Source organism: Zonotrichia albicollis, chromosome 5 (genome assembly GCF_047830755.1).
Source record: "Zonotrichia albicollis isolate bZonAlb1 chromosome 5, bZonAlb1.hap1, whole genome shotgun sequence".
NCBI lineage: Eukaryota > Metazoa > Chordata > Aves > Passeriformes > Passerellidae > Zonotrichia > Zonotrichia albicollis.
The window spans coordinates 63,006,977-63,026,428 of record NC_133823.1 but is presented as its reverse complement, the minus strand read 5'-3'; the positions used below and the strand labels follow the sequence as shown (position 1 = coordinate 63,026,428).

General features: G+C 37.9%; 2 protein-coding genes across 6 annotated transcripts in view; one reads left to right on the top strand and one right to left on the bottom strand.

Annotated features, from left to right (window-relative positions):
* Positions 1-307: 307 nt before the first annotated feature.
* On the top strand, positions 308-19,153 carry IL15 (interleukin 15). Of its 3 annotated transcripts, none has more exons than XM_074541864.1 (9): positions 308-526; positions 5,845-5,965; positions 14,713-14,813; positions 15,237-15,318; positions 15,472-15,513; positions 16,773-16,832; positions 16,985-17,128; positions 17,266-17,397; positions 17,521-18,321. In XM_074541864.1, the coding sequence occupies exons 2-9, from the start codon at positions 5,912-5,914 to the stop codon at positions 17,578-17,580; spliced, it is 675 nt and encodes a 224-aa protein (XP_074397965.1). In that variant the 5' UTR covers positions 308-526; positions 5,845-5,911; the 3' UTR covers positions 17,581-18,321. The 3 variants fall into 3 exon arrangements, with proteins under 3 accessions (XP_074397965.1, XP_074397966.1, XP_005492238.1); XM_074541865.1 differs by lacking the exon at positions 17,521-18,321 and adding an exon at positions 18,855-19,153 and having other exon boundaries at positions 311-526; XM_005492181.4 differs by lacking the exon at positions 16,773-16,832 and having other exon boundaries at positions 336-526.
* Positions 12,417-19,452, bottom strand: part of INPP4B (inositol polyphosphate-4-phosphatase type II B) — a 266,205-nt gene continuing 259,169 nt past the window's right edge. For all 3 annotated transcript variants that reach the window (XR_012580530.1, XM_074541856.1, XM_014270698.3), the window contains one exon: positions 12,417-12,580. Coding sequence is in view for 1 of the 3 variants with exons in the window: in XM_014270698.3 (XP_014126173.1) it covers positions 12,469-12,580 (112 nt within the window). In the remaining 2 variants the exon portion in view is untranslated. The remainder of the gene's footprint in view (positions 12,581-19,452) is intronic.

Here is a 19,452-nt window from a genome sequence, read left to right as displayed (position 1 = left end):
TGAAGACACAGAAGTCTTTTTTAGGTTCATAAATAGATTTTTGGCATCTTTCTGTAACAGAGTGTGCCAGCACAGTGAACTGACTGGCATAGTTTTATAAGCAGTGTTGCTGAAAAAAACCCATTATTTCACCGAGAAACAAGAAGGAAATGCCCAGCTCCAGAAACTCATCTCTTCCAAGGTCCATGCTCAGACAGCAATCAGGCAGCTGCCTTTGGTGTATTGCACTCGCTCCCTGCCTTCTAAATTGTAGGAACGTGTATTTCCCCACGGTTCTTTCTGCCTTGTTTTGTTTAGGGTTTTCCCCTCCAAGTCTGAAAGCTGCCAGGAAGCGGCAGCAGGAAATCCCTGCAGTCTGCTCTGTGTCGTGAGAACGACTTCCACCTTATTAGGTACAAAATTATTTATGTCACAACTGAAAGTAAAACAGGACGGAGGAGGGGGTGGAGCATTTGCTGGTGTCACTGGTGCGAACCTTGTCCTGGCTTCTGTGCCGTGTCGGCTTCTGCTCTGCACCCCGAGACTTGTGAGTATTTCACAACCTTTGACGTCCTCCTGCTTTCTTTTTTCTTCATTCGAAAAAGGACGGGACTTAGAGCTTAGCTTCTTATGAAATACATAGTTTAAATAATGTATTTAACCTTGCACTTGGCACCTGTTTCTCCGTTTCTGCTGCATTAGAGAAATCAGCAATTAGAGGAGACTGGTGCTAGCTCGTGAAAACTTGTCATTGTTTGCTAACAAATTCACTCAGCAAAAACGAGGAGAAAGCAAAGCTACTGCTCTGAACCTGTCCTGGTTAACTCTGTCCTGGTTAATATAGCAAGGACAGAGGCAAAAATCTGGGAGAAAAGTTATTTACTTCTTAGTGTATATGGTTAAAAGAGCATTAAATGCAGGCAGAGAACAGAAAATTTGCAGGCAGTGGAATCTTGCTGAAAACAGTGACAGGGTTTCTCTAGATGACAGGAGTGTTATAGAGAGATTCCACTCAGGAGTAAACAAGAGTAAACATACGCAGTGGTGAGTCTTGTTAAAAATAACACTTTCTACCTAGCCATAGAATCATAGACTCATATAGGTTGGAAAAAAGGGAAAGATGTGGGGAACAGAAACTTGTCACAGATTGTAAAGTCACAACCTGCAAAATTATATCTGTGTAAGTCTAATAGGAAATTCTCCTTCCCGTGCACAATCACTACCTTGCAATTCCTTCTGCCTAAAGAAGATACTTTTAGGCAGCTTACTTTTAAGAGAGTCTCACACAGTGGAAAAAACTCCTGGTGATAATTATCACAGCATGTTTGGCTATACTTTCCAAGTAGTACATAGTACATAGTATGTAGTACACAGTACATAGTGAAGTGCTTCCTTTGTCTCTCAGGATGTTTAGTTCTATTTACAGTTACAAATTAATTTGGCACGTACCAGTTAAATGGAAGCATACCATTTAGTTATTTTGTCTTGGAAAAAGATAATTATAGATTAACACAGTCTAAACAATATTTATAGCTCAATAGAGGTGTTAAATTTGGGAGTCTACTGGGCTGTTTGAAGCTTAAAGTATGACTTTATATCTGTGCTCTGCTCTGCACCAGCACCAGAGGGCAGCCCCTGGTGCAGGGCCAGGCTCTGGGAATGGGGATATCCAGGGGTGTGAGAGAGTCTGGAGAAATGCAGGCTTGGCCATGACCCTATCACTCTCTACAAGTCCCTGAAATGAGGTTGTAGCCACTTGGAAATTGATCTTTTTTCCCCAAGTAACAAGTGATAAGACAAGAGGAAATAGCTCCAGGTTGTGCCAGGGAAGGTTCAGATTGAATAATAGAAAAAGTTCCTTCACCTAGAGGGCTCAACATTGGAACAGGCTGTCCAGGGAAGTGGTAGGGTTGCCAACACAGAAGATCTTTAAAGGACACATAGGTATGGTGCTCAGGTTAATGTCTGGACTCGATGATCTTAAAGGTCTTTTCCAGCCTAAACAATTCTATGATGTCATTAGGAATTCATTATGTCCTGCTGTCATTATGAATGTTTCAGTTCTCTGGGAAAAATAAGATCATGGTCAGATGCCGAGGAGATCAAAGGACCCTGTGTGATTCAGTGTGAATCAAGCAAAAGCTGTTTACTGTACTTCTAAACATTGTTTGTGTTTACTTCTTATGTTGGTCTCCACAGTCACGCATTGTTTAATTGGTAGCTCTACTTTGTCCACACAGCAAGCAAGCATCTCTTTCTTCATCTAGTTTTAGATGCTGTAAGTGTCATTTTACTCGGGTTGACACCCCTTTGTCTGTCAACTTTTCTGTTTCTTCCTTCTTCTTGCAACATCAGCTTTTTTATCCACAAAGGTGACCTTGTTCTTTAGTTCCAGAAGGTTAGGCTGGTCCATTTAGTACATGTCCATTTTCCTGTAAATATGATCCTACAAGACCCATTCTAGGAGACAAAACCCAGAAGAGCGAATACTCATGCATTCCTCTTTCTTTTTTCTTTGAGGCTTTTCTGGGCACTTAAACACTCAAAATGAAAGAGTGATTTTAAAGGTTATTTTATCTACAATTCTCATTATTATAATGCATTGCCAATTCTCTACACCAAATTATAGTGCTAGGCAAAACAAGAACATCCCAAACATGTCCATTTGCTCTCCATGCATGCTAATTTTTTTCTAATTTCCAAAAGTATTTTAAAAGTAATGGCTTCAAAATGGAGGGAGGAAATCCCTACTCTCAGTTACTTGTTATCAGCTACTGATTTCTCAGAGTTCATGCAGTATTTCATGCTATAACCGATGAGGTGAGTCCTTAGTGGCAGCAGAGGGTGATCATTCACCCTATACTATCTTATATTGTTGATACAGCTGCTATACACTATACTATTATATATACTCATCATACTCTATCTTACATTGTTGATACAGCTGCTGTACATCACAACTGAACAATTGAATAGTTTACCAATTAACTCTAATGTCAATGCTTAAATATTCTTCACCAAAATATGGTGGATGGATTTTTTTTTTGCCCACCAAGGAACTGCTTTGAAAAGAATTGTATAAAAATATATGTAGACTAAAAGGGTTGTGCTCTGTGGTAGTTAACTGAAGTTGCTAATCCAGCCCACTCATGCTGAAATTTATCAAATTTTTGTAAGTAAAAATAAAAGAGAAGAATATTTACTGGCTGCAATTTATTTTTGAGTGGATGGACCATCATATTCTAAGCTGCTGGTCAGAAATGATTCCCACTGCACCTTTCCCTGGCTGCAGTGTCTTCCAGAAGGCACTGAATGGCAAGTGTGGTAATTTTCTTCCCTAAAGTGTAAATAAGGACAGTGTGGGGAAGTTTATTGTCTCTGCAGGAGAAAGAGCCTGATCTCATTGACTGTGCTGTTTCACTGTCTGCCGTGGACTGTGTTTGTGAAGATACAAATTGGACAGTGCTAAAAATCTTGTGAAAAACATATATAGTAGAAAGCCCATTTTTGGTAAAAGAGTAACAACAGTGATGAGGTTTACTTCACATATCTTAGAACTAATTTTACCTGTTAATATGTTGTTAGCATACCATTAACATTGGTTCTTTTTTGGTTGATAAGCAACATGATAGAAAGTTGGGCATGAGCTCTGCAGCCTCTTTTGGCGCTGCATTGGCTAATTAAGAATTATGGCACTTGTACCAGAGGGGCCTGCATGTATTCTGGTGAGTGACAAAACTGCTGTTTTCTTGTAAGGAAGAAGCCCTGACCTGCCCTTCCAGAACTAAGGAATTCTCTATGGGAATCAATGTGCCTGACTTCTGAGAGCTGCAGCTGGAAGCTTTCAGTGAGCTTGTGAGAGGAAAAGCCATCAACATGAGCACACTCATGTGGATAGCTTTTGAGCACTTATTGCTCAAAAATAATGAATTATCTCTGTTAGTGTAAGCCATACAGCCACCCTGAATGTCAAATGAACCTCAGGCTGAATGCCATGAAAATAACAAAGACAGAAGAGGCATGGCAGCTAGAGCAAGGGTGTGTGGTGTGCTTATGAGAACACAGGAATGTGAGTCACAGTGGCTCTCAAAGGCTCAAGTGCTGCAGCCTTTGCCAGAAAAGAAATGAGAACAGTTCCTTTTCCTGATGGTGTGCTTAGGCAATGGAGTAGCTCCTGGAGGTTTTCTTTGTGCTGCTGCTTGTAAGGGTAAATAGGTCAACTGCTGCTTCAATTGCTGCTTCACATTCCTGAGGTTTGATTATGCTGGTGCTATGATTGGTTATAATCAGGGCTATCAGTGCAGTGGAGAGGCTGGGCAGCACAGGGAGTGACAGGAGGGTGACAGCTCACCTGGGCTTGCACTGCGGATCCCAAGGGTAAACCTGACCTGCAGTGACCCACACTGGATGCTGGTGATGGCCCAAGCCATCAGACTGGGGCTCACACATGCTGCCTCACTGCTTACAGTTTTCTTTCACTCATTTTATTTCATTTTCAATAATTTTTATTGAATAAAAAAATGTCTACAGCCTAAGCTACATTATCTTAGAGTAATTACTAACATGGGCACACAAAAAATCAGATTTTACACTGTCTAGAGTATATACTTATATATATTATTTATATATATATATTTATATATGTAAATATACATATATTCATATGGGTATGTATACATACATACACACACTTATATATATATATATATATATATATATATATCACTTACCACCATATTACCCATTTTCATCTTGATCACAGATTAGTTAATTTTTCTCAAAAGGATAGGAAAAGGATAAGAAAAGAGAAATTTTACTCTACAAATGCAAAAATATTGGAGGAACCTAAATATTTGGGGCCCAGTCTGTGATATCTGGAGATAATTTTTTTATTTTTGTTTTAAGTGGTTGCTTAGCAATCTCTAGGATTGTCTGTGTTCACTTTAGCCCCCCGTGTGTTCTGGTGCAGCTGTGAGGAATTGCAGCCCTTTTGAAATAAGCTCTGCAAGGACACATTTTTCTTCACGCTGTAACATCTCCCCTGGAGAAACCTGAGCTAGCATCTGAACTAGCTGGCTACAGCAACCAGAAATATTTGCTTGGGGAGCATGAGGCATCCCATCCTAGGGGCAGATATGCAAAGTAACTAAAAGGGAGGATTTCTGGTGAGACAGAGCTCAGAAAACTCTTGCTGCTTGTGAAAAATCAGTGTTAAGGAGTCTGCCCAAATCACAGAAAGATGTTGAGATGGAGGCAAGGAGAAGACTCAGGGCTGCATCCAGCTGCCTTTGTCATTGAAACCAGGTTTTCTTTCTGTCATCTTGTGTCTCCTTTTCTCCACATCTTTTTGGTCAAACAAAGCCATTTATACAGGGGTTTGGTTTGGTTTGAGTTTTTCCAGGGGCTTGGTCCACTCTGTGAAAACAATCCATTTGGTTCACAAATGGTGTGTGAGAAAAAGGAAATCGTTACATCATACTCTGATTAAAGATTTAATACCTTTTTATGATTATGAATTCATGGGTAGGCAGTGAGCATGGGATTGAGTTTTGAGTAGAATATGCTTTAGTGATCATAAACACTTCTACTTCTGCTACCCTCAAACTCCCTCCTTCCTTTCACTCCCACCATGTCTTGACTCCTTGCTGTGCTCTCCATCCAGTCATACAACTCAAATTCTACCTCTGTGGACCAGCAGCATCCCTGCTGTCTGCCCCTAAGCCTTTAGAATATATACAGGGGACTTGCAGAAGTTACTCACAAAATTTAAGAGGCTTCCTGCTTTGAATCATCTTAATGGATAGGCTGAAAGCCACTCAGAAATACATTGTGGCTTTATACTCACATTTTTTTCCCCCCATGTAGGCCCCAAAATGTAGTTTTCTGACCCAGATGCTGTGCTTGTCTTCTGAGTAATGGTCCAGCAGGCAGAATGCTGGGGATGGCACAAAACTCTGCTGGAGCACTGAGCAGGCTGCCGAGCCAGGTAAGCACCTCTTAAAAAACATGACATTCTTCTGAAAGTTCAGCAAAGCTTGTAATGGTATTTTGCAACCCAACATGAAAAGTAAGTAATAAAGAAAATTTAAGGCTTGTAAACATCTCTGGTATTTTAGATTAAATCCTTACACTCTATAATTTTTACATTGTTTTTTTCCACTCCTTGTTGTTCAGTTGTACCAGAATTAACTGTCACACCATAAATAGGTCTGGAGTTTTTTCATATTCATATTTTTCAGTTGACTTGTGACGCAGCAAGTTCTGGCCAGCTTTTCTGCTCAGTCCTATTCCCTGTGTCTGGCTGATATTTCACAACATGTGAGGCCAAACCCCTGGTCCTTGAGAGTATTTACTACACTCTTTACTGTGTAAAATTTTAGCAAGGAGAGGCATTAATGTTCACTGGCTACAAGTCACATAGTTCTCTTATTCATGTTAATTCTTCTTTTGGTTGGTGATTCTTATGTTAATTAGTCTATGCTCAGTCTTTCTCATCTTTTCTGCTGGCTTTCCAGTTGTTTTCCTGCAGAAGTCACAGAACCAATTAATCATCTCAAATTTGAGTTCATTACTGATTATCCAGTAGCTTTGTGTGATTTCATGCAAAGTGCCAGAATGATTGCATCACTCTAAGCTTTTATTGAAAGCGAGAAAATACAGACCTCCTGATTCTGGAGAAGATTCTGGAACTCAAGTGTCAGCAATAAAAGCTATGGAAAGTTGGAAGCAGGTCCTGAGTCACTGTCCTGAGCATGCCAGTTCTTCCACAATGATTGCCAGTAGTACATGGAAATAACCTAAGGTTATTTACTCTTCCAAGACTGTGAAAAAAAATCAAAAGCATGACAAGCAAACAAGTCTTTATTTTCACTGAGAATTTCAAATGCACATTCAGCCAGCGGTGTTTTGACTACAGGAATTACTCTTGTAGCAAGATGCAGATGCAGGATTGTGTGACCATCAGAAAACAAGTTTGCTTTGCCCTGTGGTCACGCTAATGTTATGACTTACCTATTTAAATGCTTTCATCCTCCATGATAAATTAAAACAAGTCTCATGTGTTCTGGAAGCAATTCTGTTTGCTCCCAAAGACAGTGAACATTTTAAAATACAACTATACCACTGCCCCTTAAAGGTATATGTAAGTTTGGTATTTTTGCTATTAACTTATCATCTCTTAAATTAACAATTTTTTGCTGTTTTTTATATTTATACACAGTGAATGGTGTAGCTATGAAGGTACAAACAAAAAGACAACATCCTTCTCAATAAGGCTTAGTTTCTAACAGCAGGTGTAACACATAGCCAGATGTAGCATATAGGTGTAACATCTATGTTGTCTCTCTTAAAAGAATTAAAAGTGCAGATTATTTGAAAATATAAATCATAGTAGAATAGTCTACTGTTAGGAAAAAAGCAGAGGAATTCCAACCACTAAGAACAAATATATCGTTGTGCACTCTGTGATTGATTTGTACAGATTTTTTTTCCTTTAAATCTTTAATAATCATTAAGGACTTGAACTATATGATGATTTCTAGATGAGTTAGCTTTTCTCTTGTTTTCAATGGAGATTATTTATATAAAATAGCCTTTAAAACTACTGCACTAAAGCTAACTTAAGTACATTCTGCTATCAGAAGTCTCAGAACAGTCTCAGAAGCTGAAAGAAGATGGGTTCTGTCTCCAAGTTTCCCAGATGTTGGTGGGAACAAGAGGAAGACCATCAAACAGACATTCCGTAACTTACGAAAAATGCAATTTTCACGATTGTTGCCAAGCAGAAATGGATGTAATATTTTCTGTTCCTTAGCTCCCCAGTGAGGATAACAAACAAAGTCTCTTCCATGGGTCATCTACAGTCTCCTGAGATCATCCTGGCTACATATTTTGTCTGCTGACTGAATCACAGGCACAGTAGTGGAGTGATATCATATGGGTGTCCAGCACAGATTCTGAATCACTGTTCTTTCACAGCATTCAGTGGCAGTTATCCAAGCCAAGAAATAATACTTTCCTGAATGAAGTTATACTGGGGAAAGTTTATTCAAATTGTTTTTTTTTCTTTCTTTCTTTTCTTTTTTTTTCCTGGAGGAAAGAGAGAAAAATGTCACTATGGCAACTTACTTTCAAATGAAAGCATCTTCAAGTGTAGTGCAGTGTACTAGCACTTTTTTTTTTAATTAAGAAAATCTCCCCCTCTAAATACAACCTACAAGCTTTACTTCATTCTAAGACAGATGATTAATTAAGTCCTTTTATAGGGAATGTGGGATTTTGTTGGACTCACTATAATCACAATCCCCCAGTATTTTCTAACAGAGATCCTTAGGAGGTTAGACAGTGGTGGAGGGACGAAAAGACCTCACAGTGGCATTTGTATGTACTGACTTAAGAAAAACAGGTACAGAAATAACAGTCACTTCAATGAATTCTGTTAGTTATAAAAAAGTAGAGTTTATAGGTATATAAATAAATAAATAAATAAATATATTTGTCATGTGATTCACTTTTCTATGCTCTCAGACAGCTTCCAACTAAACTTCTAAAGAAAAGGCTGCCATAAATGTAGCTATTTCTCCTGCAACATGACACAATGCACCAGATTATTTATGTCTCCCAATACTCTTTGCAAAATAGAGCTGTTAACCTTTATGTCTCGTCTGAATTCTTGGGTGGGTATTTTCTCCCTTGAATCCTAAGTATGCTTTTTTCCCCATCTCCTTCTCTCACATTCAAGCAAACTTTTCAGCAGAGAGCCTTGATTTGCATGATTTGTGCTTTTCTCTTTTCTCTCCTTAATTCCTCTGTAATTTTTACTCATTGAGCCAGTTTGTGCTTCCCAGAAATCTGTAGCTGCATACAAGTAGGGAGACTGCTCCTGTGCCTTCCCATTTCCCACAGAAACAAAGCAGATAGCTGCATGCTTTTCCTCTTTAATTTTGTTTTATTACAATTCCAGACAAACACAGTGTTATTTAATGGGCTACAGCTTTTTGCCTGCAGTTATGCTCCTTTTGTTTCATACAAAAGGGATGTTTCTTACCTCATTATCCTGTTCCACGCAGTTAGAGACCAACCCCAGTTTCCTGTTCCCTTGCTGCTATTCAGAATGAACGCTTGTGCCATAATTTACATTACCTTAGACTTTTCAAGCATATTTTGGTGGATTCAGTCCTTCAAAGATGCAACTCTCTGGGCTACTAAAGAGGCCTGGTTTTAAAGTTTTTTGTAGTAAATGATGTGAGTTTCATTTTGCATCATGATGCTAATGCAAAGGGGAGATAATAAAATAATATATTGACATTAAGGTCTGGAATCATATGAATCAGCTGCAAGATTTCTCACTATCTGCTGCTGATTTGCAGGTAAATTTGCCCATTTAGCTTGAGAGGTATGCTGTGGCATTTTGGACTTAAGTTTCTGTCTTAATGCACTTGTGACTGGAATAGAGTTGATTTTCTTCCAAGTACTTGTGTTTTGGAACTGAGATGAGAATAATGTTAATAACACTCAGGTTTTAGTTGTTGCTAAGTAGAGTTGATGCTGATACATGAGGACATTTTATCCTAAGATTGACCATTTTTGCTACCATCTTCAAGAAAAAAATTCTCAAAGTGCCAAATAAACTAGGACTAAATTTTTGTTTAGTCTGCAGAAAACAACTGATTCAACCAAGGTCAGACATAATCCAAATTCAGTGGTGTAATTTACTTAGCCATTCTGCCTAGCACTTCCCCCCGCAGAAGCTCTTATGAACATGGGGCTTTCCTATATAGCATTTCAATTCAACTTTTCTCATGTTCTCCTTTCGAAAAAATTCCTTCTTTTTCCTTTTTCCTTCTTTCTTTTATTTTTTGGCAAAACCGCCACTCATCTCCTGCCCTCATTTAGCTGAAAATATCTCTCAGATTCATAGGATTTTATGGTTGCTGTAGATTATTTTGCATAATTTAAATGACACATGAATATTTCAAGTCTCATTTTAAACTGTGTGCAGTTTCAGGACACACAGGTCACAGTGAGGACAAAGTAGTTTTCTAGTAGTTTTTCTCCAGCTAAAGATGAGCAACTTGAAATAGTGCAAATTTATGTACTGTGCACTGGTGACAATTTTAAAAAAGAAAATAATTTGACTGAAACTATGAGCAAGATCCAGTGTTGAGAGTGAACTCAAGCTCTATATTGCACTCAGTAAAAGTGACTTTTAAGCAGCAATGTGGTTCAATAGGGGCTACAAGTAATTCTCTGCCCTCTTTAGGACCTGAGGGGTTTTGCCAGCACCTTTGCTGAGAGTTCAGTGCTCAAACCATATCCAAACTATGGAGCATCCAAAACCTGGGACAGAATAATTCATCTCAAAGCAGCCTATGACACCTGTTTTGTCCAGACTTAAATATCAGAAAACAAAATAGCCTTCATTTAATTAATGAAAACTAATTTTTATTTCTGTTTATACTTTAATTATTTTCTAAATGATCGTTTTCTCTAATTCATATAACCAATTAAAACTTTTGCAAATGGAAAAATCTTTATTTAAACATCAAAAACTAAGAGAGAAGAAATTTGTTTTCTCTCAGCTAGATTGTTCAGTTTTGAAATGATGAAAATGTTCTCACAGTGCGTGGTGAACTGAAAGAAAAACAAAGAGCTCAAACCCACATGAAACAGGTCAACAGGCCACTCCTGTGGCCACTCTGGTGCAAAACCTTTGCTAGCTGTCTGTGCAGCACCAGATAAAGATCAATAATGTCCTTCAGGCTCTGCAAACAAAAGGTAGAAAACCCAGTGGAACAAAAGCAGCAACTTGGAGGCCTAATGTCCAAGTGTAAAACAAATGATAGCATTAAATGTAGGCCAATCAATTGCAAGAAAAGCTTTCTGAGACAGCCTATAGTGACGTGAATGCAGAATAGAAAAATCAAAAAATCAATTAGGAAGGTTTTGTTTCCTGGGTCTGAAACGCTGCTGGACCTGTTCTGGCCAAAGCTTGGGAAACTTCAAGGTGTGTGTTCTGAGGAGTAGTCCAGTGCAATAGCTCAGAAATTCAACTGCTGCAGAGTAGGAGCAGAAATGAGTGAGCTTAGAGGCTTAGAAATGTGGAAGTTCCTGTGTAAAATTCTTCAGCATGCACATTTCAGCCATACTCTGCTATGCTCATCAGCCAGTTTCAGTGTCCTGTGGGCGCAAGGAACATTGGAGAAAGCTTGTGATCTCTTGAGCCTTCACATATTTTTTTTTTCATTGTTTGTATTGGCAACAGCTCTGGTTCTTGTTTGGGAGTGGGTGTAATCTATCAAAGTAGCTAAAATGTGCTGATATGTTCACTCTGACCTCAGACAGATGTAACACTACCACATTTTCTTCTGATTTTGTTCCTCTTCTGGAAATAGGCAACCCATGCTATCACTGAAGTTTCTTAAAAACCCCAAAGATTAATGCTTACATGTACAGAGTCAGCTGGCTCCTTGTTTAGAATGAAATAAGATTGATTTCTAGCTTTACCATTCAAAAATTATGAAAAAACATGCTAGAATGTTTCAAACTGCGTCATGCCTCTAATCCAGGATCCAGCAAATTCCAGTAAAAGTATCACTGTAGGAGAGGGCCATAGATTATAATTCTTTTTAAAAAGCTCTGGGACTTGCCTAACTTCACAATTCTGAGAACTGCTTTTGCTATTTTTAGTCTTTTATCTATTACAAGTGTGTTACAGATCTCAGTGTATGGTCTTGCAGTCTTTAAGCTGAGTATTTTGCTAAGGCTGAGATATTATCTGTCCAGTAGCTGTTCCTGTAACAACTATTTTTATGGCCTCAGAGGTTTCAATTTTATGCATCAATATGACATAATTTATAATTTTTTTGCTGTTCAAGTTTCCATGTTTAATACTGTTCTAGTTGTTAATATCCTACCCTAAAGGCACAGAAATTTAATCTATAATTGTGTTCTCATTCCCTGTTGGATATTTGTTGCTACGATAAAAATATCACAAATAATATTTACAAGGAGTGCCTAACAGCAAATGAATAGATCAGAACACATTTTGCTAAACAAACTTTAGTTTTGGCTCTATTTTATGTGTTTTATTAATGCCCTTTACATTTTGAATATGTTTTTATTCTCACTGTTTATTTATCTGTGAGAACTTATTCTGAAAGGCCTTTTAAGTAGTTATTACATATTGCCTCCTGAAGGGTGTCATTTGGGGATAAGTGGTCAAATCTCACCACCTGTGCCTTACAAATGAGTTTTTTGCTCTGTGCTTTTTCTTTGCTGTGTATTTGAGCTAAATTATTTTTGCCACTAGCAAAATTCAGGGAGTCTCTGTGTCAGTTGTGTTTGGCAAGCTAACCTAGCATATATAATTAATATTATACATACTTGCATCAAGAAAACATTCAGCTGGTCTTTCACAATTTGAGGAGGGATTGATACCTTGAAAAGACTGACATTGCATGGAAGGATGAAAAGAGAAAGAAGCATGAATTAGCTTTCTTTCCTGGCTGGATTTTGCCACCTGGCAAGTATAAGGTCTGTAGCCAAGTACAGGGCACATCTCCACAAGGAAACAGTCTGAGCTCTGGGCCTCAAGCACAATCTGCAAAAGAAAGTAAAGGTCAAAAGAAAATATTTAACTTCTTACATTTCATGTTCTGATGTTTAATGTATTGAGTGGAACAGCAACAACTCTGTGACCTTTCAGCAAAATTTTCAAGCAGGCATTATAAACTTTACTCTCTGGCATAAATGCCAATTATCAGGAACATACAGGAGAAAGGACTGCCAAAGCAAATCAACACGTAGCAAACAAAGAACATATAAGTACAGAATGTGATATAAACTGAGAGAGGCTCCTGCCAGGCTGATTACTGAGAAAACTCCCTTGAAGGTTAGCACTTCCCTGATACAGGCAGGATAAGCCATGTAGGACAGTGCCATTCTGACACTAATTCAAACTCAGGGCTTTTTTTCTTTATTTCCCTTCGATTGTTTCCTATAAGAAGCCCAAAGTAACTCAGGGATGAAAGAGCAGAGAGATTCTTCAGTGAATCTGCTTCTTTGGCTTTCAGCATTTACCCCATGACAAGGCAGCTAGAATATGTCTTTTCTCTAAAACTTACTCATAATCCATGAAAATTTGATCTCAAAATTACTTATTTAAGGGCTCAGTATATGGAAACATCTGTCTAGTTCAGAAGTGCTGCTTTATTTATGGGCTCCATTCCTCTTAAAGCCACTTCCATTAGTTTATGAAACCTTTACTCTCCATGGCTCCACCCCTGGAAAAAAAAATCACAGAAGAAGAATTGCTGCAACAATGCAAATGAGTGGGTGTAAAATTGTACAAGATGTAAACAGTACTTGAATGCAGATCTAAAAAGACCCCTACTTTATGCATGAGACATTTCTTAATAAAATGCCAAAGGACTGGAGAGAGCTGGAGGTGATGATAAGATTTCAGAGGGAAATTTGCTGCAGTAACAGAGAAAAGAAGATTTAAAGTACTTTGCTTCACAGGAAGCCAGAGAGAAAATGCTGAGGACACATATTTTTAGAACAGGGGAGAAGAAGAGACCGACTAAAATAATAATAATGAATAATGCGCAAGAAGTCTATTGTACTACAGAGTGAAATGAGAGATGGGAAAATAGATTGTTATGAGAGAGAGGTGTTTGAGAAGGCTGATTTGCTCATGGGAACAAGGAAAGGGGGCTGATCAAGGAAAAAACTGTATGCTAGCAGTCAAGAAGTTGAGAGAAAATTCGAGAATAATCAACAATGAAGAAGGTTAGACTTATAGGGTGAGACTTATAGGGTGAGGGTTTTTGCAAATGAAGTATTTTGAAAAACTCTCAGGACATTTCAGCATTTTGAAAGAAGTGGACATAAAGTTCTGGCAGGGACACATACTGAGATCTGAGCCATCAGTTGTGAAGAAAACACTGGCAGAAGTTTCCCTTTTCCCACAAAAACTGAAAACAGTATCACCAGTTTCCAAATCCCTCATTAGATCTAAGTGCACTGTATGCTTCTGGTCATTTGTTTTCAGGAAGAAGGAAGCAGATGAGGAATAAAGATATAAATAAAGAATAAAAATACAGTTCAAAATAAGGAGAAAAAAGAACCAAATGGCATAGCCTGGAAAGAAATTTTCATATTTATGAATATCTTATCTCAAGTATTCAAGGAGACATTTATAAGCAAATATTATTAAAAAAGGTTTAGATATATGGTATTTAGGCAGAAGCATGTAATTTTAACTGTCTGTATTTTCCATCACATAACTTAAATACTGTAAAAAACCACAAATATTTTCTCTTGAGCAACTTAGATTATTGTTTCTGTGACAGCCAAATCAGCAAAGTCATTGGCTGTATCTGCTTCATTAAAGAAAGATTTTTTCATTTGCTTACAGATTTGCTTCTTTAAAGAGAAAACAATACTAGTGTACCTTAGATATCACTCAGAGGTAACTGCTCTTAAAATGCTTAATTTAAATTCATTATTAAAAAACAGCATTCCTTTCCCAAACATTGTGTATTCTACCAACTGTCTGGTAAAATGATTTTGTATTTCTCCAAGCTACAAATCAGCTGGTCCTTCCAGCTACACACAACAGGGTTTTGTCTTTGTTGGAAGTCTTGGAAAATTGGTTAATTAAGTCAGTACTAAAGCGAAATTCTGTGGAATCAAATGGTGACAAGGCATCACTTTGGTTGTGTCTTCCAGAAAACACACCTGAAAAGTATTTGTCTGCAGTATCTGCTTCTGAACAGCCACTGCTTTTGCCTTTTAAAGAATGGAATGGGACTAATCATCTTCTTCCTATGGTAAATACAGAGCTAATGTCAATCAGACAGTAGCTACAAATTATTTATTTTCACTATCACAGCTGTTACTTGTCTCCAGTCACTTCAGAGAGTGGATTTGGAATTTTATTTTTACACTTTAAAAGAATTTTAGGCATTATACATCAGGTAATCGAACCTCTCTCTTGAATTATGTTCTATAAATGTGGCCTTCTGAAAAACCCGCATTGTTTACACTGTGTATGACATGAGATTCTGTTTTTATGTATCTGTGTGATTTTATGATTTTTCAAATCTGCTTGCTTGCCCCAAGCATTTACCATATGTATTTACACATAAACACTGTATCTCTAATATCTTACAATGCTGAGTCCTTTTTTTCATGGTAAAGGTTGTAGATCCCTCCTGTTTATCCTGATGGTCACTGTGCTCCTTCTGTTCCAGTGCTTATGTTCCAAAGACAGAAGCAGGACGCTGCAAGTGGGAAGAAGTTCTGCAGGATTTGCAAGCCATCAAGACATCCAAAGTAAGTCCATGAAACAGTCAGCTTTTCATGTAGTCCTAGAAGAAGCCTTAATAAAATATTTAGCACTGCACTCAGCTAGGAAGTGCTAGTGAGAGGGAGAGGGATGGTGTTTGTTAGCTAATGTTGATAATTCCAACTCTTATTTTCTTGCAGGACATTGATGTGAGTTTATACACTGCCAATGCAGATGAGGATGTAAGTAAACTTCACATATGACCACAACTGATGTTTAATGTGGTGCCTTCATGGCCCTTATCTGAACTATCCCCTAAAGCAGACTTGTTCTAATTTGATAAATGTGTCTAAAATCAAATAATTTGCCTTGGAATTAATAGTACTTCTAATCAATGTGCTTGTGATAAACTATGCAAGCAGGTATTAATTATCCTTATTTAATCATCTGCTACTAAAGTTAATCAATTGAAAGGGATGATTGAGGCCATGTTGGGTGGGGCTTTGGGCATCCTGGCCCACAGAAAGGAGGCTCTGTGCATAGCAGAGAGGTTGGAACTACAGGATATTTAAGGTCCCTTCCAACCCAAACTACTCTGTGATCGTGTGGTTCAAAGTCATTTTATCAAGGCAAACAATGCTAAAATAATTCTGGGATTCATTTTTTAATTAAGGGAACATTACCTGCTTCCTCTGCTCTCTTACCCATTCTGAATTCAGGTCTCTGAGTTAAAGTGTTAAGACTACTAAGCATAATATTAAATCAATTCCACTGTCTGGTTATTTTGGCTGTTTGAGGGGCCTGGAAAGGCCCGGGGTGGCCTTGGGGCAGCCCGCGTATCGAAGGACGAGAAGAGGCTTCAGTTCTTCTTTCGGTTTTTATGTTTATTAATTGTTTATCTAAAAGATGTTCTTTCAGCCGAACAGAGATCTGCTCAGCAGTCAGCTATGGGCACACTGTGCCGTCTCCCGGACCGCCACGTATCTTTATACCCATTGTTACGTGTACAATATTTATCATTTTTCCCCAATACCATCTATTCTTATAACTCGGTGTACTCTCAGTAATAACCAATCCAAAGGTGCCACCGTGGCCAAAGAAGATGGAGGAGAAGAGGAAGAAGAAGGAGGACAGGACACACCCCAATTCCTCCATCTTACTCCTCCAAACCCCCCTGTACATAAATCCTAAACCCTGTTTCTCACCCTCTAATTAGCTAATCTTTTCGCCATTCACCCCGGTGAAGCCCTCTTATCTTCATAAAGGTGTCGTCTCCCGTGTAGGGTCAAAGTCCTGCCACCAGACACTTCTGGCAACATTCCAGGACTCCCGGGCCCCCCAAGGGTGGTCTCGGGGGCCCGGCATCCCAGGACTCAGATCCTGAGATCCCACATTCCACTATGGTTTGTTGTATGCCAGGTTCCTATCCTCGTTAATTATTTTCCTGTGTTCTTCATGTTTCACCCCATCTCAGCAAACTGCTTGCTCTTGTTCTTCTTAGCTCTCACAGCCCATCTCTGCAGATATTCAAATGTATTTGAATAGTAAGAAAAGATGCCCAGTAAGTAAAAATCAGTTTCTTTGTGGCTGATTTTATCTTAGATTATGTCTCACTTATATCATACTTGTGGTTTAAATTAGATAATAAATTATGACCTACATTTGCTTATTCCTTTTTAATCATAAACTATTGCAACTGCATGTTTTTTTCAGGAAGAATGCCAGGAACTTGTAATGAGGTGCTTTTTCTTAGAGACAGAAGTGATATTTCAAGAATGTCGTATCAAAAATTGTAGTAAAACACAGGATGTGTGGAACATTTGGAAAAATGGGAATGACAGCTTTGAAAAAAATAAGGTAAGCAGCACCAATTGTGTGTGGAAAAAAGGCAAATCAAAATGTTTATTGGATAGCAGAAATACCTCTTTAGTTACATAAACTGTGGGATGAAAACTAATGAGAAAAACTAATGCCTTTTTTTTTCTTTTTTTCAGTTGGCTTCCACAAAATCAGAAAAATGCAAAGAATGTGAAGAATATGAAGAAAAAAATTTTACAGAATTTGTACAAAATTTTGAAAAGGTTATACAAAGGGATTGCAAACACTGGTCAAAAAGACATAAACTGGTAAAGAATATTCTTACATGAACACCCTCAGAGAAATTAGATTATCACCAAAAATAAACCAGAAAAAAAATTATAATCCTCTTGGCTATCTCTTAATATATCTGTTTCTGTTGTGGTTTTCAGGTAAGCTCAATTACTTCTTCTGTCCAAGAACTCAAAGTCAAAATTAGAATATTTATGTGAAGACTCTTCTTTGTCCTTTTGTACAATGCTAACATAAGGGCATTAAAAATTATCTCCAGTTTTCTCACTGGAATAAATATCACAAAAAATAAATAAATAATTTGCCACCATAAAACATCAAACCCAGAAGTGTTTATTACATAGTTTGCATGAAATAAAATGGTTCCTAAATTTTAAATTTTTCCTTAATTCAGTGGTGTGCACTGAATATGATTTTTCCTTACCTGATGTCATGTGCACAGGATAGGTAACACCAAGTTACAACTCTGGACTTTAGTCAAAGACATAAAGGGACTTTCCTTATTTCTGGCTTTGAGAGGGAAGCAGTACACTGATGATGGGGGAACCAAAGAACTGCTTTGCTCAGAATTTTCTTTATCTTCACTACTTTGAAAATCAATTTCTTGATTTAATATTGTTTTTCATTAACTCATTTACCCGTGGCAAGTATGATAAATACTGTGAATTTGTCTTTCCAAAGAATATCGCTAAATCTGTGACCACTCAGCTTGTCACTCTGTCAGCCACTGGCCATATCCCTTTTATTTCATTTGACTTCCACCTGGCCCAGGTGTATCTTCTGGGATTAAAAGAGGCCTTTTGCTAATCTGGATCTCCAGCATTTCTGTTAGGGTTTACTTTTCACTGAGAGCTAAGCAGCCATCTGAAAGCTTTACTACATCCTGAATCCAATTGTTATAATAAATGATCTGGCTGGTATAAAGGATGGACTAAATTAAGGCCAGCTTGTTGTTTGTGGTTTTTGGTTTTGTGTGGTTTTTTGGCTCTTTTTTTTTTTTTTTTTTTAAGTTAGGAAATTCCTATGTGTTCCAGAGGAAAAGTTTCAATATGAGTAAAACACAAACAAATCTGATCTGACCTGTTAGTCCTGCAGGCAGAACAATGGCTACTTTTGAAGTGAACATCCCCAAGGTGAAGAAGCTGTTTCTTCTACACACGCTTGAGTTATTTGTGTGGCATTTACTAGCTAATATTTTCTAACTGCTGTTGGCAGATATTAAGGAAAAGATTAATACTGTGTTTTCTCCAATGAATCCTTGCCATTTAGGGGATTAAGGCGACTCATAGCAGAGTGTTTCTGTGTACAGAAGGAACAATAACTACCTTTTGACACCAGAAGAGAAGAAAAATGCTCTTCCATCAAAGTTCTGCACTACATGGTTCTGTTTTCCTGATTTGCAATAATTTAAAATATGCTTTTCCTTCCCATTCCTTGTACTCAGTATCCACATTTCTTCTTTATGTACCAACAGGATAATGCATGATGATGTCTGACATCCTCTTCTTTCTTGCTGTTTTACTGGACCCTGAAGATAAATATGAGTTGTTTATCCATAGAATATTGCCTCTAGTGGCTCCCAAATGTTTAAGCACCTGTTGATCAGGTACTGTTCAGATAATTTCACAGACATTTTAAATTCTGAACTGAAGATACCTTCCTTGTTAGGACGTTCAGTGTTTTGAGGAAAATAAAAAAGAGGGAATTCTTTGCCTGCCGTGAGATAGCTGGGGGATCAACAGCAATTGCAGATTATTCATCTTGTTCGTATGACTATGTGAGCAAAAACATAGCATAGAAATATTTCATTCCAGCTCCATGGGGAAAAAGCTCAGACAATGATTATTTGAGTCAGCCAGCCCAACGTAGAGAGGAATGGAGGGAAAACAGCATATTTGATATATCTATATATATAGAGAGAGAGATTTCAGCAGGTGTTCTCCATGGATAAAGCAGGAATTTCTGTACAGGACACTGATCAACACAACACTTACAGGGACATTCTGTAAAGTCTAAAGGGTTGTATCTTCTCTAAAGGCAGAGAAGAAACAAACTTTGCTCATGTGAATTCG